The 22,243-nt window shown below is 48.7% G+C and overlaps 7 protein-coding genes across 7 annotated transcripts; all 7 read right to left on the minus strand.

Moving 5' to 3' along the window:
- Positions 1–8,619: 8,619 nt before the first annotated feature.
- Positions 8,620–9,276, minus strand: LOC123763338 (autotransporter adhesin BpaC-like). The gene has a single exon (XM_045750492.2). It carries the CDS (start codon positions 9,274–9,276, stop codon positions 8,620–8,622), a length of 657 nt encoding a protein of 218 aa, XP_045606448.2.
- A 16-nt stretch (positions 9,277–9,292) lies between these two features.
- On the minus strand, positions 9,293–9,947 carry LOC138351455 (autotransporter adhesin BpaC-like). Its single transcript, XM_069303280.1, has 2 exons — positions 9,695–9,947; positions 9,293–9,594 (listed from the first exon to the last, which is right to left on the minus strand). The coding sequence occupies exons 1-2, from the start codon at positions 9,945–9,947 to the stop codon at positions 9,293–9,295; spliced, it is 555 nt and encodes a 184-aa protein (XP_069159381.1).
- A 26-nt stretch (positions 9,948–9,973) lies between these two features.
- LOC138351456 (autotransporter adhesin BtaF-like) lies at positions 9,974–10,513 on the minus strand. Its single transcript, XM_069303282.1, has one exon. The coding sequence runs from the start codon at positions 10,511–10,513 to the stop codon at positions 9,974–9,976; it is 540 nt and encodes a 179-aa protein (XP_069159383.1).
- Positions 10,514–10,549: 36 nt separating this feature from the next.
- LOC123763339 (autotransporter adhesin BpaC-like) lies at positions 10,550–11,542 on the minus strand. The gene has a single exon (XM_069303283.1). It carries the CDS (start codon positions 11,540–11,542, stop codon positions 10,550–10,552), a length of 993 nt encoding a protein of 330 aa, XP_069159384.1.
- A 15-nt stretch (positions 11,543–11,557) lies between these two features.
- On the minus strand, positions 11,558–12,508 carry LOC138351457 (autotransporter adhesin BpaC-like). Its single transcript, XM_069303284.1, has one exon. The coding sequence runs from the start codon at positions 12,506–12,508 to the stop codon at positions 11,558–11,560; it is 951 nt and encodes a 316-aa protein (XP_069159385.1).
- Positions 12,509–12,586: 78 nt separating this feature from the next.
- LOC138351458 (autotransporter adhesin BtaF-like) lies at positions 12,587–12,949 on the minus strand. The gene is made up of 2 exons (XM_069303285.1): positions 12,818–12,949; positions 12,587–12,775 (listed from the first exon to the last, which is right to left on the minus strand). The coding sequence occupies exons 1-2, from the start codon at positions 12,947–12,949 to the stop codon at positions 12,587–12,589; spliced, it is 321 nt and encodes a 106-aa protein (XP_069159386.1).
- Positions 12,950–13,304: 355 nt separating this feature from the next.
- LOC138351459 (autotransporter adhesin BtaF-like) lies at positions 13,305–13,709 on the minus strand. Its single transcript, XM_069303286.1, has one exon. It carries the CDS (start codon positions 13,707–13,709, stop codon positions 13,305–13,307), a length of 405 nt encoding a protein of 134 aa, XP_069159387.1.
- Between the last annotated feature and the right edge of the window lie 8,534 nt (positions 13,710–22,243).

A 22,243-nucleotide genomic window follows, 5' to 3' on the forward strand; every position in this document is an offset into this window, starting at 1 on the left:
CACACACACACACACACACACACACACACACACACACATACACACATGGTGTGTTAAGCCACCATATAGTACCAGCAGGTCGTCGTGAGCACACCACCTCACTACCCGGCCACCAACGACCCCCCACCAACCTCTCGCTCGCTGCGATTGGAGAAACGTCAAAAGACTTTTGAAGAATGGAAATGGATTGAGACGAGCACCATATTGGAACCTTTTCTCCCGTTTGCCTGAGTTGAAGAGGATAGTCTGGCAGAAGGATAGTGACACAGGATGAGACGGAGGATGTGGCTGACGACTCTCTGACTGCCATTGTTGACCTCGTGGAGAGTTAGACCTCACCACACACTAGAAATTGAAGGGACGACGACGTTTCGGTCCGTCCTGGACCATTCTCAAGTCGATTGTGACAATCGACTTGAGAATGGTCCAGGATGGACCGAAACGTCGTCGTCCCTTCAATTTCTAGTGTGTGGTCTGGTCAACAAAAGTTAGAGTTCTGTAATATTTCCTTCCCCCAGCTGTTGGTCCGTGGTCAGGACTACGTACCCCCGGGTCCTTCCCCCAGAAGTTGGTCCGTGGTCTGGACTACGTACCCCCGGGTCCTTCCCCCCCAGCTGTTGGTCCGTGGTCAGGACTACGTACCCCCGGGTCCTTCCCCCAGCTGTTGGTCCGTGGTCAGGACTACGTATCCCCGGGCCCTTCCCCCAGCAGTTGGTTCGTGGTCAGGACTACGTACCCCCGGGTCCTTCCCCCAGCTGTTGGTCCGTGGTCTGGACTACGTACCCCCGGGTCCTTCCCCCAGCTGTTGGTCCGTGGTCAGGACTACGTACCCCCGGGTCCTTCCCCCAGCTGTTGGTCCGTGGTCTGGACTACGTATCCCCGGGTCCTTCCCCCAGCTGTTGGTCCGTGGTCAGGACTACGTACCCCCGGGTCCTTCTCCCAGCTGTTGGTCCGTGGTCAGGACTACGTACCCCAGGGTCCTTCCCCCAGCTGTTGGTCCGTGGTCAGGACTACGTACCCCCGGGTCCTTCCCCCAGCTGTTGGTCCGTGGTCAGGACTACGTACCCCCGGGTCCTTCCCCCAGCTGTTGGTCCGTGGTCAGGACTACGTATCCCCGGGCCCTTCCCCCAGCAGTTGGTTCGTGATCAGGACTACGTACCCCCGGGTCCTTCCCCCAGCTGTTTGTCCGTGGTCTGGACTACGTATCCCTGGGTCCTTCCCCCAGCTGTTGGTCCGTGGTCAGGACTACGTACCCCCGGGTCCTTCCCCCAGCTGTTGGTCCGTGGTCTGGACTACGTATCCCCGGGTCCTTCCCCCAGCTGTTGGTCCGTGGTCAGGACTATGTACCCCCGGGTCCTTCTCTCAGCTGTTGGTCCGTGGTCAGGACTACGTACCCCAGGGTCCTTCCCCCAGCTGTTGGTCCGTGGTCAGGACTACGTACCCCCGGGTCCTTCCCCCAGCTGTTGGTCCGTGGTCAGGACTACGTACCCCCGGGTCCTTCCCCCAGCAGTTGATACGTGGTCAGGACTACGTGTAACACTGTAAAAGTGTTTGGTTTAGTTTAATACATACATAGAGTACATGAGTCACAGACAAGGATCTGAGAGGCGCCAGTTTGTCGGCCTGAGATCTCACACCTCAAAGCGTTAATGACCTCAAGTGACCTGAGGTCAGATCATGAGAATTTCACCTTGCTTCCGCTAAGCTTATAATTGTAGTCTGGTAGCCTTCAAACATGCTGACGTTTAAGAAGTGGCTTGGTAGTGCCGGAGGCTATCTATTTGTGGGCGGAGTTAGCTACTAGGTTCCCCAATATAAACTCGGAGAGCTATGGAGGATGGAGGATTAACAGACAGAACAGCAGACGAGCCAGCAGAGCAGAGAAGACGTCCCTAGCAGGGAGGCTGTCGGCCGGCAGGGGCGAGACAGTCTCTGTCAAGCTACAGACCCCCCCCCCCCTCTCTATTCAACTTAGACTCAGTCCTCGGTGAGTGAACATTAAGGTGACTTGGTCGTGTTTACATATGTTGTGTGATGATCAGGGGCAGTCAAGTTGTAGGGTTCTCGAATTTTTGGATGATGACTCACTTTGCATATTAAACGGGAACATTTTAATTGGATTGCTTATATTATGATACTTAGTATGTGAAATATATGAACTTATTATTTAAATCGTCTTTGTTCCCTAGAGCTTTGAGTTGAGGTGAGAAAGCCTCGGTGGTTACTAGATTCAAGATATTAATGAGTACATGTTTGGAGTTGATACATGGTACAGAGGGAACATACTAATAATGAACTCATGATAACATCTTTTGAGAATTTTGTGATACAGGCAAGTTCCATTCCTTGTCTTGTATGTAATGATCATGAATGGATGGTGGCAGCATTTTATCTTCTACTTTCTACTATCGTCTTCTACTATCTGCTCTTCTACTTCTACCTATCTATACCTCTCCCTCCACCCCTCTCTGAACTCTCACTTTCAACTAATGACCCTCCTCGCTCCTCCCACCTCTCTACCTCTCACCCCAAACCCTCACTAATTACTTCACTATTCATTTCTTTCCTTTCGTTTTCTCTTATACGTTTGTGGCACTGATTCTGTATTCTAGAGTTCTCTCTAGAGTTTCGGGTAACTGATCAAGTGACGGCGCCTTGTAGTCTTAGCACCTAGGTAGTCGAATACCTAGGTTACAAGGTGTTGAACGAGAGAGGTTGCCTTAGGAACTCTGGAGGTGCTCTAGAATAGTTAGCTAACTGGGGACGGGATAACGGACTAGAGAGAGCTGTTTCCCCCGGCTTCGTTAGTTAACTGGGGGGTGGAATAATGGACAAGATAGAGCTATTTCCCCCACCCCCCGTTACAATGGTGGCAGCGGTGTTGAACAATGTTGTAGGTAGTTGGTGTTCTTTTAACATTGTTCAGTCCCACGTGTCTTTTTGCCGCTCAGGCGCTATCAGGGAGATCTTGACAGGGGTTTAATATTCACGATTTAGCGAGCTTTCCAGGTTAGGAGATTGTGATTCTCTGGTGTTGTGTTTAGTGATTTTGTGAGTTTTGTGAAGTTCAGGGAATGTTCACCAGAACTTGCGAATGTAGTGATTAATGTTAGTGATAAGATTTGGTGATTTTGGAACTTAGCGGTGTTGGTAGTGCAGGTCAGCTGAGTGTGACAGGTGACCTCGCATGTCCCACGGGGACACCCAGCCACCGCTGGTCTCCAGGTCAGTGGGGAGTGGCAGGTGTAGTTCTTAAGTAGTTAAGTAGTGGTTCTGCTCAGATTATTGCGATCGACTGTTTTACTCCATTTGAACGCAATAACCCGAGGTGTACTGGTATTGTACAGCATGCTAGGGGAAGGCTTAGTATGTCAGTAGACTTCACGTTGGGGACGCTCGACGTTAGATAGTCTGGTCACAGGGGTGGCAACAGTTTGGAGTTGTTGACCGGCAGAGAAGCTAGGGAAACACTCTGGGTCACGTAGGTGGCTGTAGGTTAAGGGTGGGAGTAACGGATAATTATGTACTTAAGATTAGGAAAGGTACAGTTAAGTTAGGCTAAGTGTTTTGTCTATTAGTGTTGATTTTTTTTGTGACAAGTTAAAAGTAGTGATGACCTTATTCTCTCTTCTCTAACTTTACTCTGTTACTGTTTTATGTTCCACCAAGTCAATATCATTCAGAGTTAATTGAATTATTAAAAATTGAGGTGTAGTTGTTGCCAGGAGGAGAGCGTTATGATATGACTGTGTAACCCTATACAAACTACAGGGTCACACAAATATCTTGGGAGCACGATATTGTCGCCTTTCTGTTCATCCACAGGTGGGAGCCAGAAGAGAGGAGAGACGCACATACAGAAGAGGGAGACGGCTGCTGTGTACCATACTCACGGGCGTTTAACACCACCACCACGACCAGCCCACTACCTGGAGGTCATGGCTCCACCACGATCACCACCACCCCGGGGACCCCAAGATGCAGCCCTCTCGGTCGGTCAACATTGGTCTACCCAGTGGACCCCAGGACGGACGGACCCCAGTGGACCCCAGGTCGTTCTGCAGACGACCCCAGACGACCCAGTAAAGATGGAAGTGGAGCAACAACGACTCCAGTCTGTCCCACCAACATCGGTCTACCCAGGATGGACCCCAGGACGGACGGACCCCAATGGACCCCAGGTCGCTTGTCAAAGACCCATGGGAGGAGGAAGAGAGAAGAAAGAAGAGAAGAAGAAAGAAGAGAGAAGAAGGAAGAGAGAAGAAAGAAGAGAGAAGAAAGAAGAAGAAGATAAGACAAGCTGAGGGAGACACGATGCCTAGTGTCCCTTGCTGGTGTCAGCATCATTGCATGGAGCGTAATTGCAAGACAGGATCGTTTGCCTTAACTGGCCGCCCCTCCTGCAAGCATGTTGCTCTGTTGAGTGATTCTTCCTGTGTCGTGCGGACTTGATGTGGCTGTCAGAAGTAGCTCTCTGAAGGAGGCGTGCTGGAGCAACAGGGAGGAAGAAGAGTAGGATGGGATTTCTACTGTTGGCAACTATATGAAGGTCTCGAAACTTGTAGTCCCTATAGCTGTGAAGAACCCCAATATACGTCTCTCATGGTGACTGACGTAGGGCCAATTACAGATCAGCTGGGACAACCGAATTCCACGGTCCTGTGCGCAGTTCAAGTAGTAACGGCTATCGGGTTGACCAAGGGTTGTTGTGCGTTAACGACGGAGAAGCGACGGAGGGAGTTGTGTTGAAGAAATGTGGTACAGGATTATCTACAAGACCAAGCAGTGACGTCGCCCAGCCAGAGACAATGGACGTCTGTCTATATATTTCATTTTTTAGAGTAGGATGATGTATATTTGTTTAGCTAGGATGTATTTTTTTTTTCGTTAATAAAGTTGTTGCACACAGCTAGCTTGCTTTAGCAGTGTTGCAAAAACTTTATTTCGGGGAGAAAGGGAGATGTAACACTGTAAAAGTGTTTGGTTTAGTTTAATACATACATAGAGTACATGAGTCACAGACAAGGATCTGAGAGGCGCCAGTTTGTCGGCCTGAGATCTCACACCTCAAAGCGTTAATGACCTCAAGTGACCTGAGGTCAGATCATGAGAATTTCACCTTGCTTCCGCTAAGCTTATAATTGTAGTCTGGTAGCCTTCAAACATGCTGACGTTTAAGAAGTGGCTTGGTAGTGCCGGAGGCTATCTATTTGTGGGCGGAGTTAGCTACTAGGTTCCCCAATATAAACTCGGAGAGCTATGGAGGATGGAGGATTAACAGACAGAACAGCAGACGAGCCAGCAGAGCAGAGAAGACGTCCCTAGCAGGGAGGCTGTCGGCCGGCAGGGGCGAGACAGTCTCTGTCAAGCTACAGACCCCCCCCCCTCTCTATTCAACTTAGACTCAGTCCTCGGTGAGTGAACATTAAGGTGACTTGGTCGTGTTTACATATGTTGTGTGATGATCAGGGGCAGTCAAGTTGTAGGGTTCTCGAATTCTTGGATGATGACTCACTTTGCATATTAAACGGGAACATTTTAATTGGATTGCTTATATTATGATACTTAGTATGTGAAATATATGAACTTATTATTTAAATCGTCTTTGTTCCCTAGAGCTTTGAGTTGAGGTGAGAAAGCCTCGGTGGTTACTAGATTCAAGATATTAATGAGTACATGTTTGGAGTTGATACATGGTACAGAGGGAACATACTAATAATGAACTCATGATAACATCTTTTGAGAATTTTGTGATAAAGGCAAGTTCCATTCCTTGTCTTGTATGTAATGATCATGAATGGATGGTGGCAGCATTTTATCTTCTACTTTCTACTATCGTCTTCTACTATCTACTCTTCTACTTCTACCTATCTATACCTCTCCCTCCACCCCTCTCTGAACTCTCACTTTCAACTAATGACCCTCCTCGCTCCTCCCACTTCTCTACCTCTCACCCCAAACCCTCACTAATTACTTCACTATTCATTTCTTTCCTTTCGTTTTCTCTTATACGTTTGTGGCACTGATTCTGTATCCTAGAGTTCTCTCTAGAGTTTCGGGTAACTGATCAAGTGACGGCGCCTTGTAGTCTTAGCACCTAGGTAGTCGAATAACTAGGTTACAAGGTGTTGAACGAGAGAGGTTGCCTTAGGAACTCTGGAGGTGCTCTAGAATAGTTAGCTAACTGGGGACGGGATAACGGACTAGAGAGAGCTGTTTCCCCCGGCCTCGTTAGTTAACTGGGGGGTGGAATAATGGACAAGATAGAGCTATTTCCCCCACCCCCCGTTACATACGTACCCCTGGGTCCTTCTCCCAGCTGTTGGTCCGTGGTCTGGACTACGTACCCCCGGGTCCTTCCCCCAGCTGTTGGTCCGTGGTCAGGACTACGTACCCCTGGGTCCTTCTCCCAGCTGTTGGTCCGTGGTCAGGACTACGTACCCCTGGGTCCTTCCCCCAGCTGTTGGTCCGTGGTCAGGACTACGTACCCCCGGGTCCTTCCCCCAGCTGTTGGTCCGTGGTCAGGACTACGTACCCCCGGGTCCTTCCCCCAGCAGTTGGTCCGTGGTCAGGACTACGTACCCCCTGGGTCCTTCCCCCAGCTGTTGGTCCGTGGTCAGGACTACGTACCCCCGGGTCCTTCCCCCAGCTGTTGGTCCGTGGTCAGGACTACGTACCCCCGGGTCCTTCCCCCAGCTGTTGGTCCGTGGTCAGGACTACGTACCCCCGGGTCCTTCCCCCAGCTGTTGGTCCGTGGTCAGGACTACGTACCCCCGGGTCCTTTCCCCAGGAGTTGGTCCGTGGTCAGGACTACGTATCCCCGGGTCCTTCCCCCAGCTGTTTGTCCGTGGTCAGGACTACGTACCCCCGGGTCCTTTCCCCAGGAGTTGGTCCGTGGTCAGGACTACGTACCCCCGGGTCCTTCCCCCAGCTGTTGATCCGTGGTCAGGACTACGTACCCCCGGGTCCTTTCCCCAGGAGTTGGTCCGTGGTCAGGACTACGTACCCCCGGGTCCTTCCCCCAGCTGTTGGTCCGTGGTCAGGACTACGTACCCCCGGGTCCTTTCCCCAGGAGTTGGTCCGTGGTCAGGACTACGTACCCCCGGGTCCTTCCCCCAGCTGTTGGTCCGTGGTCAGGACTACGTACCCCCGGGTCCTTTCCCCAGGAGTTGGTCCGTGGTCAGGACTACGTATCCCCGGGTCTGTCGTCCGTGATGCTCGTTTGATGACTTTCTCGTAAATAATTACGAGAACTATAAGAACAAGAAATATATAATGCGCAGTTGAAATTGTTCCGTCTCACATTAAGACCGGGAACATTTTACCGTCTTTATATTGCAAAACTTTAGAACTTTAGGATTGAAAACTCGGAGTAAACAAACCGTGATTGCAAGATGTTGTAGGTAAGAATGGAACTCCTGCAATTCAATATGCTATGATAACTAAATTAACTCCTTAACTGACTAATTGCGCGCTCTTACCATACGATAACCATTTCCTCGTGTTGAACAATGTTGCACGTTCATGGCACGTGCAGTAATGGTTGTTGTCCTGCATGGCTGCTGTACTCACCTAGTACTCACCTAGTTGTGCTTGCGGGGGTTGAGCTCTGGCTCTTTGGTCCCGCCTCTCAACTGTCAATCAACTGGTGTACAGATTCCTGAGCCAATTGGGCTCTATCATATCTACATTTGAAACTGTGTATGGAGTCAGCCTCCACCACAACACTACTTAATGCAATCCATTTGTTAACTACCCTGACAATTAAAAAATTCTTTCTAACGTCTCTGTGGCTCATCTGGGTACTAAGTTTCCACCTGTGTCCCCTTATTCGTGTTCCATGCGCGCTAAAGAGTTTGTCTTTGTCCACTCTGTCAATTCCCTTGAGAATTTTGTAAGTGGTTATCATGTCTCCCCTTACCCTTCTGTTTTCCAGGGTTGTGAGATTCAGCTCCCTTAGCCTTTCCTCGTAACTCATTCCTCTCAGCTCCAGGACCAGTCTGGTGGCATACCTCTGAACCTTCCCTAACTTCGCCTTGTGTTTAACTACTTATGGACTCCAGGCAGGACCTGCATACTCGAGGATTGGTCTTACATAAGTAGTATACAGGGTCCTGAACGATTCCTTACACAAGTTTCTGAAGGCAGTTTTTATATTGGCCAGTCTAGTATATGCCGCTGAAGATATACTTTTGATGTGGGCCTCTGGGGACAGGTCGATGTGATATCGACCCCCAGATCTTTCTCTTTATTTGACTCTTGTAGGATTTCACCTCCCAGATGGCACCTTGTGTTTAGCCTTCTGCTCCCTTCGCCTAATTTCATTACTTTACACATTCCTGAGTTGAATTTTAGCAGCCATTTTCTAGACCATTCCTCCAGTCTGTACAGGTCGTCCTGCAGTATTGACATGCATGTCTGCTGTGTTGACCTGCAAGGCTGCTGTGCTGACCTGCATGGCTGCTGTGTTGACCTGCATGGTTGCTGTGTTGACCTGCATAGCTGCTGTGTTGACCTGCTTGGCTGCTGTGTTAACCTGCATGGCTGCTGTATTGTCCTGCATGGCTGCTGTGTTGTCCTGCATTACTACTGTGTTGACCTGCATGGCTGCTGTGTGACCTACATGGCTGCTGTGTTGTCTAGTATGGCTGCTGTGTTGACCGGCATGATTGTTGTGTTGTCTAGCATGACTGCTGTATTGTCCTGCATGGCTGCTGTGTTGACCTGCTTGGCTGCTGTGTTAACCTGCATGGCTGCTGTATTGTCCTGCATGGCTGCTGTGTTGTCCTGCATTACTACTGTGTTGACCTGCATTGCTGCTGTGTTGTCTAGCATGGCTGCTGTGTTGTCTTGCATGGCTGCTGTGTTATCTAGCATTGCTGCTGTGTTGACCTGCATGGCTGCTGTGTTGCCTAGCATGGCTGTTGTGTTGTCCTGCATGGCTGTTGTGTTGTCTAGCATGGCTATTGTGTTGTCTAGCATGGCTGCTGTGTTGTCTAGCATGGCTGTTGTGTTGTCTAGCATGGCTGTTGTGTTGTCTAGCATAGCTGTTGTGTTGTCTAGCATGGCTGCTGTGTTGACCTGCATAGCTGTTGTGTTGTCTAGCATAGCTGTTGTGTTGTCTAGCATGGCTGTTGTGTTGTCTAGCATGGCTGTTCTGTTCTCTAGCATGGCTGTTGTGTTGCCTAGCATGTCTGTTGTGTTGTCTAGCATGGCTGCTGCGTTGTCTAGCATGGCTGCTGTGTTGACCTGCATAACTGCTGTGTTGACGTGCATTGCTGCTGTGTTTCCTTTATGACTGTTGTGTTGTCTGGCATGGCTGCGGTGTGTTGACCTGCATGGCTGCTGTGTTGTCCGGCATGGCTGCTGTGTTGTCTAGCATGTCTGCTGTGTTGTCTAGTATGGCTGCTGTGTTGACCTGCATTGCTGCTGTGTTGTCTAGCATGGCTGCTGTGTTTACCTGAATGGCTGTTGTGTTGTCCTGCATGACTGCTGTGTTGTCCTGCATGGCTGTTGTGTTGTCCTGCATGGCTGCTGTGTTGTCCTGCATGGGTGCTGTGTTGTCCTGCATTGCTGCTGTGTCGACCTGCATGGCTGGTGTGTTGTCCGCATTGCTGTTGTGATGACCTGCATGGCTGCTGTGTTATCCTGCATGGCTGTTGTGTTGACCTGCATGGCTGCTGTGTTGTCCTACTTGGCTGCTGTGTTGTCCTACTTGGCTGCTGTGTTGTCCGCATTGCTGTTGTGTTGACCTGCATGGCTGCTGTGTTATCCTGCATGGCTGTTGTGTTGACCTGCATGGCTGCTGTGTTGTCCTGTATGGCGGCCGTGTTGACCTGCATGTCTGCTGTGTTGTCCTGCATGGCTGCTGTGTTGACCTGCATTGCTGCTGTGTTGTCCTGCATGGCTGTCGTGTTGACCTGCATGGCTGCTGTGTTGTCCTGCATGGCTGTTGTGTTGTCCTGAATGGCTGCTATGTTGACTTGCATGGCTGCTGTGTTGTCCTGCATGGCTGCTGTGTTGTCCTGCATGGCTGCTGTGTTGTCTTGCATGGGTGCTGTGTTGTCCTGCATGGTTGTTGTGTTGACCTGCATGGCTGCTGTGTTGACCTGCATGGTGCTGTGTTGACCTGCATGGGTGATGTGTTGTCCTGCATGGCTGGTGTGTTGTCCTGCATAACTGATGTGTTGTCCTGCATGTCTGCTGTGTTATCCTGCATAGCTGTTGTGTTGACCTGCATGAGTGCTGTGTTGTCCTGCATGGCTGCTGTGTTGAACTGCATGGTTGCAGTGTTATACTGCATGGCTGCTGTGTTGTCCTGCATGGCTGTTGTGTTGACCTGCATGGCTGCTGTGTCGTCCTGCATGGCTGTTGTGATGACCTGCATGACTGCTGTGTAGTCCTGCATTGCTGCTGTGTTGTCCTGCATGGCTGTCGTGTTGACCTGCATGACTGCTGTGTTGTCCTGCATGGGTGTTGTGTTGTCCTGCATGGCTGCTATGTTGACCTGCATGGCTGCTGTGTTGTCCTGAATGGCTGCTGTGTTGTCCTACATGGCTGCTGTGTTGTCTTGCATTGCTGCTATGTTGTCCTGCATACCGGTTGTGTTGACCAGCATGGCTGCTGTGTTGACCTGCATGGGTGCTGTGTGGACCTGCATAGCTGTTGTGTTGACCTGCATGGGTGCTGTGTTGTCCTGCATGGCTGCTGTGTTGACCTGCATGGCTGTTGTGTTGTCCTGCATGGCTGCTGTGTTGTCCTGCATGGCTGTTGGGTTGACCTGCATGGCTGCTGTGTTGTCCTGCATGGCTGTTGTGTTGACCTGCATGGCTGCTGTATTGTCCTGCATGGCTGTTGTGCTGACCTGCATGGCTGCTGTGTTGTCCTGCATGACCGTTGTGTTGACCTGCATGGCTGCTGTGTTGTCTAGCATGGCTGCTGTGTTGTCCTGCATGGCAGCTGTGTTGTCTAGCATGGCTGCTGTGTTGACCTGCATGGCTAGTGTGTTGTCCTGCATGGCTGCTCTGTTGACCTGCATGGCTTCTGTGTTGTCTAGCATGGCTGCTGTGTTGTCCTGCATGGCTGCTGTGTTGATCTGAATGGCAGCTGTGTCGTCTAGCATGGCTGCTGTGTTGTACTGCATGGCTGCTGTGTTGACCTGCATGGCTGCTGTGTTGTCTAGCATTACAGCTGTGTTGTCCTGCATGGCTGCTGTGCTGACCTGCATGGCCACTGTGTTGTCTAGCATTGCAGCTGTGTTGTCCTGCATGGCTGCTGTGTTGACCTGCATGGGTGCTGAGTTGTCGTGCATGGCTGCTGTGTTGTCTAGCATGGCTGCTGTGTTGTCTAGCATGCCTGCTGTGTTGACCTGCATGGCTGTTGTGTTGTCTAGCATGGCTGCTGTGTTGACCTGCATGGCTGCTGTGTTGTCCTGCATGGCTGCTGTGTTGACCTGCATGGGTGCTGTGTTGACCTGCATGGGTGCTGTGTTGTCGTGCACGCCTGCTATGTTGTCCTGCATGGCTGCTGTGTTGGACTGCATGGCTGCTGTGTTGACCTAATTGGCAGCTGTGTCGTCTAGCATGGCTGCTGTGTTGTCTTGAATGGCTGCTGTGTTGACCTGCATGGCTTCTGTGTTGTCTAGCATGGCTGCTGTGTTGTCCTGCATGGCTGCTGTGCTGACCTGCATGGCACCTGTGTTGTCTAGCATTGCTGCTGTGTTGTCCTGCATGGCTGCTGTGTTGACCTGCATGGGTGCTGAGTTGTCGTGCATGGCTGCTGTGTTGTCTAGAATGGCTGCTGTGTTGTCTAGCATGCCTGCTGTTTTAACCTGCATGGGTGCTGTGTTGTCCTGCATGGCTGTTGTGTTGTCCTGCATGGCTGCTGTGTTGTCCTGCATGGCTGCTGTGTTGACCTGCATGGGTGCTGAGTTGTCGTGCATGGCTGCTGTGTTGTCTAGAATGGCTGCTGTGTTGTCTAGCATGCCTGCTGTTTTAACCTGCATGGGTGCTGTGTTGTCCTGCATGGCTGTTGTGTTGTTCTGCATGGCTGCTGTGTTGTCCTGCATGGCTGCTGTGTTGACCTGCATGGCTGCTGTGTTGTCCTGCATAGCTACTGTGTTGTCCTGCATGGCTGCTGTGTTGACCTGCATGGCAGCTGTGTTTTCTAGCATTGCTCCTGTGTTGTCCTGCACGGCTGCTGTGTTGACCTGCATAGCACCTTTGTTGTCTAGCATTGCTGCTGTGTTGTCCTGCATGGCTGCTGTGTTGACCTGCATGGGTGCTGAGTTGTCTAGCATGGCTGCTGTGTTGTCTAGCATGGCTGCTGTGTTGTCTAGCATGGCTGCTGTTTTAACCTGCATGGGTGCTGTGTTGTCCTGCATGGCTGTTGTGTTGTCCTGCATGGCTGCTGTGTTGTCCTGCATGGCTGCTGTGTTGACCTGCAAGGGTGCTGTGTTGTCCTGCAAGGCTGCTGTGTTGTCGTGCATGACTGTTGTGTTGACCTGCATGGGTGCTGTGTTGTCCTACATGGCTGCTGTGTTTTCCTGCATGGCTGCTGTGTTGACCTGCATGGGTGCTGTATTGTCCTACATGGCTGCTGTGTTGTCCTGCAATGCTGCTGTGTTGACCTGCATGGCTGCTGTGTTGTCTAGCATGGCTGCTGTGTTGTCCTGCATGGCTGCTGTGTTGATCTGCATGGCTGCTGTGTTGACCTGCATGGCTGCTGTGTTGACCTGCATGGGTGCTGTGTTGTCCTGCATGGCTGCTGTGTTGTCCTGGATGGTTGTTGTGTTGACCTACATGACTGCTGTGTTGACCTCCATTGCTGATGTGTTGAGCTGCATGACTGCTGTGTTGCCCTGCATGGCTCCTGTGTTGACCTGCATGGGTGCTGTGTTGTCCTGCAAGGCTGCTGTGTTGTCCTGCATGACTGTTGTATTGACCTGCATGGGTACTGTGTTGTCCTACATGGCTGCTGTGTTGTCCTACATGGCTGCTGTGTTGTCCTGCATGGCTGCTGTGTTGACCTGCATGGGTGCTGTGTTGACCTGCTTGGCTGCTGTGTTGTCCTGCATGGCTGTAGTGTTGACGTACATGGCTGCTGTGTTGACCTGCATGGCTGCTGTGTTGACCTGCATGGCTGCTGTGTTGTCCTGCAATGCTGCTGTGTTGTCTAGCATGGTTGCTGTATTGTCTAGCATTACTGCTGTGTTGACCTGCATTGCTGCTTTGTTGACCTGCCAGGCTGCTGTGTTGACCTGCAAGGCTGTTAATTGTGTTGTCCAACATGGCTGCTATCTTGACCTACATGGCTGCTGTGTTGTTCTGCATAGCTGCTATGTTGACCTGCATGGGTGCTGTGTTGTCTAGCATGGCTGCCGTGTTGTCCTGCAAGGCTGCTGTGTTGTCCTGCATGGGTGCTGTGTTGTCCTGCATGACTGCTGTGTTCTCTAGCATGGCTGCTGTTTTGACCTGCATGGCTGCTGTGTTGAACTGCATGGCTGCTGTGTTGTCTAGCATGGCTGCTGTGTTGACCTGCATGGGTGCTGTGTTGTCCTGCATGGCGTCTGTGATGTCCTGCATGACTGCTGTGTTGACGTGCATGTGTGCTGTGTTGTCCAGCATGGCTGCTGTGTTGTCCTGCATGGATGCTGTGTTAACCTGCATGGCTGCTGTGTTGTCCTGCAATGCTGCTGTGTTGTCTAGCATGGTTGCTGTATTGTCCAGCATTACTGCTGTGTTGACCTGCGTTGCTGCTTTGTTGACCTGCAAGGCTGCTGTGTTGACCTGCAAGGCTGTTAATTGTGTTGTCCAACATGGCTGCTATCTTGACCTGCATGGCTGCTGTGTTGTTCTGCATAGCTGCTATGTTGACCTGCATGGGTGCTGTGTTGTCTAGCATGGCTGCTGTGTTGTCCTGCTGTAACAAACTAGGCTGTTGTAAGAATTATTCCAGAAGGTTCCAGAAGTTTCGGGTAGGGACCTGACCTCTCAACGCACATTCCCCTGGGGATTAGCAGGTCTGAGTCACAAATGGCGGGCATCTTTGTTCATAGTTTTGTATAATGAACCATCCTATAGTATTCAGTAATATAGAGAAATTAGCCTTTATTCATTTTGTATTAAAATTGTATTGTATAATAGTACTGGGTACAATATCAAGAGTATTCTAATTATTGAGTTTAAGTCACCATCAGTGACGTCACGAATCAGATCTAAGTTGTAAGGCGGAGTGACCAGCGGTCATAGGTCATCAGGGTTGACATGTCTACTATTTCTCAAAGTTCAATTAACCATTTTGGGGATCGGGAACAGCTCTGCCGTTAAATGCTTGTGTAATTTAATTTCAGTAAAATAATTCAACCAGTCTGGATCAATTAAGTACAACAGATGTTAATTGTTATAACTTAAACCTGGCTAAGTAACTTGGTAAAACTGAGACTATGCGGAACAATACAATGCTCTAGTCTGGGCTAGACCAGACGAGGACAGATCAGTGTGGACACAAGATCAACTGGGAGAGGTCAACCATCTTACCTCTCCCCAAGACCAGCCCAACATCTTTAGCTGGTAAAACATAGAGGTATAGTTGCTATTGTTAATTATAGGGATAGTCTTCTCATTTGCCATTCAGGTCAAGTAGGGAGTGTTAAAGTGACAGGGAGTGAACATATTTAGATTTTGTTTTAGTTTTTCTTTTAATAAATTAATTAGTTAATAATTTGCATTTTTATTGTTTCCATTTTTTTTTATGTTTACTTGTCCTGGTCACGTGGTCCACACGAGGCAGAGTTGTATTGGGCGCCGATTCTAACATCGAATCGGAATTCATCATTACCGTGTAATTTATTCCACACTCAAGGTCATCGGTTATAGTGGGGATCAAGCCCCAAGGTTGATTAATTAGCGTGATCGATCCAGACCTCGATCATTGCTCCTTGTTACTGGTCTGGTGGTGGCAGCGGAGGCGACTCTAGGGTTTTGCTCGAAGCCTAGGTCATGTCATACTGGTTGTAGAATCTTAAGTCGGTCAATCGTCTTAGGACCACGTGGCGTGGAGTTGGCTTTGGTAAAAGTTTTGGAGTCCCTTGTAGAGAAATAAAAAGTAAGAATACGGGTAGAGGGGGAATAGAAGGAAAGATAAGTAGAGAGAAACCCTACCCCGTGTTACAATGGTGCACAGCGGTGGTTTCAACAATTTTGTTTGAAATTGTTGAAAGGCTCACGCGTCTAGCCATTCGAACACGTGCGTGGATGCTAAGGAGACAGCCGCGGGCCAGGATTAGCAGTGCGCCTCACAACAGTGCGTTTGAGTGGGGATTGGCGAATCTTGGGTCATGCGGGCTGATATGATTAAGGTTTAGTTAGTAAGATTAGACTGTTAAGATTTATTGAAAAGGAGACCGCTCCGAGTTGATTGGACTGGGTACCATACTCGACCAATTGCAATTAATTCAGAGGTGTTGGGAGCCACCATACTCTCGACAGCAGTTCCTTGTGGGCTGTCTGGGCGGATATATCTGTGGGACGCCAGGAGATAGTCCGAGGGCGTTATTAGACGACCCAAAACGCTAGGAAAAACGTAATCCGTGAAGGGCGTTGCGGGCGTTGCGAGGGACGGACTACCTACCTAGCAGCGATTCAACAACTAAGTGATCGCACACTTAGTGGAGGTTGAGTCGTCCCTAGTCGTAATTGTTGCTGAAAGCTGCGTGTCGCTCTGTTGGAACCTAGATGGTCGAGACCCCTAGGCTAGGTGTGGTACGGCGAGCCGGTAGGAGCAATTATAAGATTAAGTCGAGTGCATTTTTGAATTAAGTATACTTAAATTTATAAAGTAATTCCGTTTATTTGCGTTGTTCTAGATTAATTTTTTCCCCTAAATTCAATCCCCGGTTAAATGTTTTTCCCACGTGTTAGCATTTTCTGGATATTAGGCTAAGTGCGTACATTAAGTTTTGTTATTCCCTGTTGTATTAGTCTAAGTCAGAGGCGTTGTTGCTAGAGTGTAGTTAATCCTCTGGACTTAGGGCTATTGGTCGGTCACTATAGTAAGTGAAGGAGTTTAAGGGATTGTAAGTTGCGTGTAAATCTTATTTGTCCGTGGAATATTTCTAAGTATTTTGGGATAAGTTTTCGGCTAAGTCAACGTCGGAAAGTCGTTAACTGTAATTAATTGGTATTCGTGGGTCACGTATATGATCTGGGTATCATTAGGATTCCTCAGTCGATGCGAGTGATATTTTCTAGTTGTTACCAGTAAGACGGTAGAATTGTGTTTGTAGACTTAGAATTCTGTTTTCAGTAGAAACGTAGGTGGAAAATTTTCTAAGTCCAGCTTGGGCTAGAATCTGACTTTTTGGCAAAAATTCTAATTTTCATGTTTCGTGTATATCCTAGGGTCAGTAGAAACCGCTCTAGTGCGCGTAAGGGACGTAATTCTGTCCGTAAGCATTAAACAGTGATAATTACATTTTTGCCGAATTTAGTTATTTTTCGAGAAAATCGTGTCGTAATTTTGTCAGAGTCCATTTGAGGTGAAAATCTCGGATTTTGACGAAAATTCGAATTAGTGAGTGTTGAAACCGCCCGAAGTGTCAGTATTGTTCTGTATACAACGTCAGTAGTAAATAATAACGTATTTATATCTGGGAACGAGAAACCCAAATTTTTGTGAATTAAAGGAGTTTTGTGATATTTGGGGTGATAGAAATTTTTTCCCTCGGAGTCGGAAAAATTGGCAGAGTCCAGCAATTGAGTAAAAACGCAGTTTTTTGATAAAAATTCAATCTTTGGTCAGCAAATATATGTCCTGGGTGTCTATATTAATCGCTAGAGCGGTTTATTAACGTAAAACTAGTTATTTTCCTTCAGAACAAAAATTTAGATTTTTCAGCGTTTAAGCGAAAAAGCGCGGGACTTAGTTTTTTCAGCGCAGCTGGTCCCGCTCCATCAGTCATCAGGGGCCACGCTGCTCACTTCAAGTGCGTTTAGTATTCAAGTACAGTAAATATTCTTTATTAATCCATCACGAGTGCTGCGCGTTAGTTGCGTTATCATTTAAATTGTTTTAAATAAATTAGATTCCTTAATTTTTTTTTAACGTAAAGGACTTAGGTTTCAGCAATAGAACTGCGGGATATTTCACAGGCAGACACGAGTGCGGGGCAGACACTCATTCATTGGATTCACTTCAGCGATTCTCTCGATAAATCGTTGTATTTCCTATTTTGGGAATTTAGTAGTTTTCTCTTGGAAAAGAGTTGTGATTTTTTTTTTTATTTGTATAAGATCACGGTTGTAGTGAGTCCGGGTCGAGGGTGTTCTAAAGGGTAGTTTAGAAGAGACATGGCACACCAGGAATCACAGAAAATGTTTAACCCAGACAGTGACCAGTCAGTAGGGAACAGTGGTAGTGGAAGTGTAGAGGACAGCACCTCTTCCGACACCACTGGGGACCGCTCAGGTACACCTCATCCGTCACTACAACAACCCCAACCCCACCTCCCATACCAACCCCATCCTCAATTCCAGTACCAACACCATCCTCAGTTCCCATACCAACCCTTCCCCCAACCCCAGGCCACTCCATACCCATTCCAACCCCAGGCCACCCCATACCCATACCCATTCCAACCCCAGGCCACCCCATACCTATACCCATACCCATTCCAACCCCAGGCCACCCCATACCCATTCCAACCCCAGGCGACCCCATACCCACCCCAACCTCAATCCACACCCCAACCTGAGGTCACCCACACCATACCTCAGCCTCAACCCCAACCCGAGGCCACCCACACCATACCTCAACCCCAACCTCAATCCACACCCCAACCCGAGGCCACCCACACCATACCTCAACCCCAACCTCCATCCACACCCCAACCCCAGGCCACCCACACCATACCTCAACCCCAACCTCCATCCACACCCCAACCCCAGGCCACCCACACCATACCTCAACCCCAACCCCAGGCCGCCACAGCCTTAGACAGGCAGATGCGCACGGAGACGCCGGGCACTCAGTTGTCGCCATACGTAGAGGCGTTAAGTAAAGACGAGGGAGCCAAGCCGAGGAACTGTGGCGCGGGTTCATCAGGCGGGAAGCAGCCCTCAGCTGCAAGTTCGAGCCACCCTGCGCGGGGTACCAACAGAGATCTGCGGAGGTGTTACTCCTGCTGGAAGCGCGGGCATATACAGAGGGATTGCGAAGTCACTCCTACGAAAGCATGAAAGCAGGCTCCTAGTGATGGTAGGCCTACTTTTGAGGTGAAAGTGGAAGGTGTGAGATTGACAGCTTTTGTTGATACAGGAAGCCAGGCAACGGTAATTAAAAAGTCAGCCTTCGGCACTTTTAAGTATGCACGTCTTAAACGTTGCGCAAAGACATTAACAGCAGTCAATGGGGAAAAGATTGAGATCGTAGGTCAAGGTACAGTTAATTTTGAGATTGATGGGGAATTGCAGCCTCACACATGTACAATCGTAGAGAACCTTGATTTTCCTGGTCACATCTTAATGGGAACTGATTTTCTGTCGCGATTTGATTATTCCTTGTCTGCTCAAAAGGGGGCTAGGAACTGCAGGTTGCAGTTGGGACAGACTTCCTACCCAGTGGAGATGATCGACCATCCCCCAGTTGTAGCTTCAATTAAGAGGAAGCTGAAATATAATGCGCACTATCCAAAACTGATTTTTAAGTCTCTTCCAGACACAGTTAAGAGGTCATGCGCCTTGCATGTATTGACCAAACAGAGTTGCCCACCACATTCTGTTAAATTTATTAAAGTAGCCGTGGGACGTCACATACAACCAGGTACCACCCTTCAGGTGGCTGGGAGATGTGACAGCTTATTAATTCCTCATCACTTAGTTGTAGTGCTCGATAAAGGTGCACTCATTCCAGTTGTCAATCTTTCACATAAGACTTTTCGCTTCAGGGCAGGTGATAGGGTATCTCAGGGAACCATGGTGGAGGACACAGAAATCTTTCACCATGAGTCAGCTGAGACGCCAGCCGTCACTGCACAATGTAGTGCACTGAACATGTTGAACACTAAAACACCATCCAAAGTACAATACGAGACGAGAAATGTTGCACAGAATGTAGAGGAAGTGGAAAAATTAATTTCAGCACTTGATTTGCAACATGTTGCACAGGCGGATAGGAAGGCACTGAGAGGAGTTTTACGAAAATTCCCGAAATTGTTTGCGACAGAGGATGACCAGATTGGTCTCCTTGATAAGATCGAGCACACCATTCCAACTGGTGATCATTTGCCTGTGTACACGAGACAGTGGAGGTTGCCGGAACAGGCAAAGAATGTTATCAGGGAGGAGTGCCAGAAAATGTTGAGACAGGGCGTGATAGAGCCTAGTACGTCACCGTGGCTCTCTCCTGTTGTGCTAGTTCGGAAACCGGACGGTAGTTATCGTTTCTGTGTTGACTACCGGAAGGTGAACGAACTAACTAAGGGTGATGGGTATCCGTTGCCCCGAATACAGGAGATAATAGATCAATTTGGTGCTGCCAAGTATTTCTCAACTCTTGACGCAAAATCGGCGTATTGGGCGATTCCGGTGGCAGAACAAGATAGGGAAAAAACAGCATTCTCGGATGGTAGGCACACTTATCAATTCCGTAGGATGCCGTTTGGTTTAAAGACAGCGCCCTCGTCGTTTCAGAGGGCCATCAACTTTATCTTTAGTCCGGTACTGGGTAGGCATTCTTTAGCGTACCTGGATGATGTTGTGATATATTCCAGGACGTTTGAGGAACACCTACAGGACTTGACTGAGACTTTGAAGTTGTTAGATCAGGCAGGTTTCAGGCTGAATGTTCAGAAGTGCACCCTGGCGGCTCAGAAATTCAAATTTCTGGGGTTCCAGGTGTGCCCAGACGGTATCCGACCTGACCCAGATTCTTGCTGCGCCATTGCTGACATGCCTACTCCAAGGACAGCAAAGGACGTGCGTAGGTTTTTGGGGGCGGCCGGATATTTTCGTCGTCATATTGAAGGTTTCGCTGGCATTTCAGCACCCCTGACTGATCTGACAAAGAAAAATGCGAAGTTTGTGTGGAAATCTGGACATGACGAGGCCTATCGCAAACTGAAAGACCAACTAATCACGACACCGGTATTGGCTATTCCTGATTTTGAGAAAGAGTGGGAAGTGCACACTGACGCCAGCGGTATTGCTATTGGCGGGTGCTTAATTCAGCGAGATGCGGATAATTTACCGCATCCAGTAGCCTATTTCAGTAGGAAGGTCAAAGGACCTGAAGTTCGTTATTCAGCTACGGATCGGGAGGCACTGGCAGTAGTAGAATCAGTTAGGTATTTCGAGCCTTACCTATTTCAGCGGCATTTTGTAATCTACACAGACCATAGAGCATTAACACACATATTTAAGAAGCGAACGAAATGCCCACGAATGTCACGCTGGTCTCACGAACTTTCGGCCCACTCATTCCAGATCTTGTACAAGCCTGGTCCAGCACATGTTGTGCCAGACACGCTAAGTAGAAATATAGCGGCAGTTCAGATTAATGAAAATATTGAAACTATTCCATCAGATAAAATGAGAGAATACCAGATGAGCGAGCCTAGATGGAAAGAGATTATTGAGTATTTAGAGGGAGGAAAATACCCGAAAAAGAAAAAGAATTTACCTATTCATGATTTTGAAATGAAACAGGGCGTCCTGTATTATGTTAATAGCCAGAATGACAGGGCAGTATTTCAGCTAGTTATTCCGGACGCGTTGCGGTCATCAGCGTTAAAGCTTGCGCATGCTTCAAAAATTGCAGGGCATCCGGGGATCTTTAAAACGCACTTAAAAGCAAAGTCTCTATTTTATTTTCCAGGATTACTTTCTGAGGTAATCAATTTCGTGAAGTCGTGCCCTCGTTGCCAGAGGAGGAAAGGTACCCTTAAGGTACAAGCCCCACTTCAGGAATTCCCTGAAATTCGTGAACCGTTAGATCGTGTGGGGGCCGATTTGATTGATTTACATCACAGTCATTCAGGAAATAGATATGTGTTGGTACTAGTTGACCATCTATCTAGATACACTACACTAGTTGTATTACCTCAGAAGGATTCTCGTACGGTTGCAGATGCGTTCTTGCGTAGGTTCGTTACTGTATTCGGACCTCCTAAAGTTTTAGTCTCTGACCGGGGTCAAGAATTCAATGGGAATATATTTAGAGAAGTTTGTAAGATTTTAGAGACAACTTCGGCTTTTACAACAGCCTACCACCCACAAGCAAACGGAATGACGGAACGGACTAATCGTTCAGTCAAGGATATGCTTGCAATCCTTGCTGAACATGACGCAAACACCTGGGATGAACACCTACCCTATGTTCAGTTCGCCTTGAATACTGCCATCCACCAATCAATTAACACCCAACCACTTCATTTGTTTACTGGTAATTCATGCAATTTCCCCTCAGGTCTGCTTAACAGACATAATGTTGCATACGGGGAGGACTATCCTTCAGAGGTCCTTGGAAAAATGAGAAATGCATGGAATATTGCAGCTGAGGCGTCCAAGAAGGCAAGGACTCGGTATGCTCATTTTTATGACAAGAAAGTGCGCCCTCTTGAGTTGACGGAAGGAAGCCTCGTATTGAGAGTGAATGAGGCTGCGCCCGCCAATCAGAGCAGGAAACTAGCTCCGAGGTGGCGAGGACCATATAGAGTAATTAAAAGGGCGGGGCCGGTTAATCTTGTTATAAAAGGAGTGTTCGAGGACCAGGTGGAAAGGACAATTCATGTGAATAAATTGAAACATTATCATGCTAGAGAGGAATTAGAACTGCCTTCAGCGGGTCTAGTTCCTGACTCAGCAGTGCTGACTCATGGCTTCACCGACGAGTCAGGGGATGAGGATGACCCTCTGTCATCGCTCATCAGTAGTCAGGTGCAGTCTCGCCACCCTATGGTGACGAGATCTCGCGCTGTACAGTAAAGTAACTTCCTTGGTTAGTATAATTTAGTATTCATTAGATTTTCCTGTGAGGGCAATGAGGTGTACTATCTTTATACTTAACTCAGGTAGCAGCTTTTACCGTGCTCTGGGGTTCCACCTCCACCAAACCCAGAGTATATCTATGCTTCCGCTGTGTTGTGTCTGTCTGTTCCCAGGTCTGATTGGTACACCGACCCAGTTGTTCCAGCCACACGTGAACCCTTGTCTGTAAAGACCGAGGGGGGAGGCACGTTACACAAAGC

The sequence above is a fragment of the Procambarus clarkii genome, chromosome 49, assembly GCF_040958095.1.
Source record: "Procambarus clarkii isolate CNS0578487 chromosome 49, FALCON_Pclarkii_2.0, whole genome shotgun sequence".
Lineage (NCBI taxonomy): Eukaryota > Metazoa > Arthropoda > Malacostraca > Decapoda > Cambaridae > Procambarus > Procambarus clarkii.

What these genes read in the sequence shown, in the direction of transcription:
- LOC138351456 (XM_069303282.1), bottom strand. Translation starts at nt 10,513, where the DNA reads ATGCAGGTCAACATAGCAGCCATGCAGGACAACACAACACCCATGCAG.
- LOC138351455 (XM_069303280.1), bottom strand. Translation starts at nt 9,947, where the DNA reads ATGCAGGACAACACAGCAGCCATGCAGGTCAACACGACAGCCATGCAG. An exon ending in TAGGACAACACAGCAGCCAA is followed by an intron (nt 9,595 to 9,694) that starts GTAGGACAACAC and finishes ACAACACACCAG; the next exon opens with CCATGCAGGTCGACACAGCA.
- LOC138351458 (XM_069303285.1), bottom strand. Translation starts at nt 12,949, where the DNA reads ATGCAGGTCAATACAACAGTCATGCAGGACAACACAGCAGCCTTGCAG. An exon ending in TCAACACATCAGCAATGGAG is followed by an intron (nt 12,776 to 12,817) that starts GTCAACACAGCA and finishes ACAACCATCCAG; the next exon opens with GACAACACAGCAGCCATGCA.
- LOC123763338 (XM_045750492.2), bottom strand. Translation starts at nt 9,276, where the DNA reads ATGCACGTCAACACAGCAGTTATGCAGGTCAACACAGCAGCCATGCTA.
- LOC138351457 (XM_069303284.1), bottom strand. Translation starts at nt 12,508, where the DNA reads ATGCAGGTCAACACAACAGTCATGCACGACAACACAGCAGCCTTGCAG.
- LOC123763339 (XM_069303283.1), bottom strand. Translation starts at nt 11,542, where the DNA reads ATGCAGTCCAACACAGCAGCCATGCAGGACAACATAGCAGGCGTGCAC.
- LOC138351459 (XM_069303286.1), bottom strand. Translation starts at nt 13,709, where the DNA reads ATGCTAGACAACACAGCAGCATTGCAGGACAACACAGCAGCCATGCAG.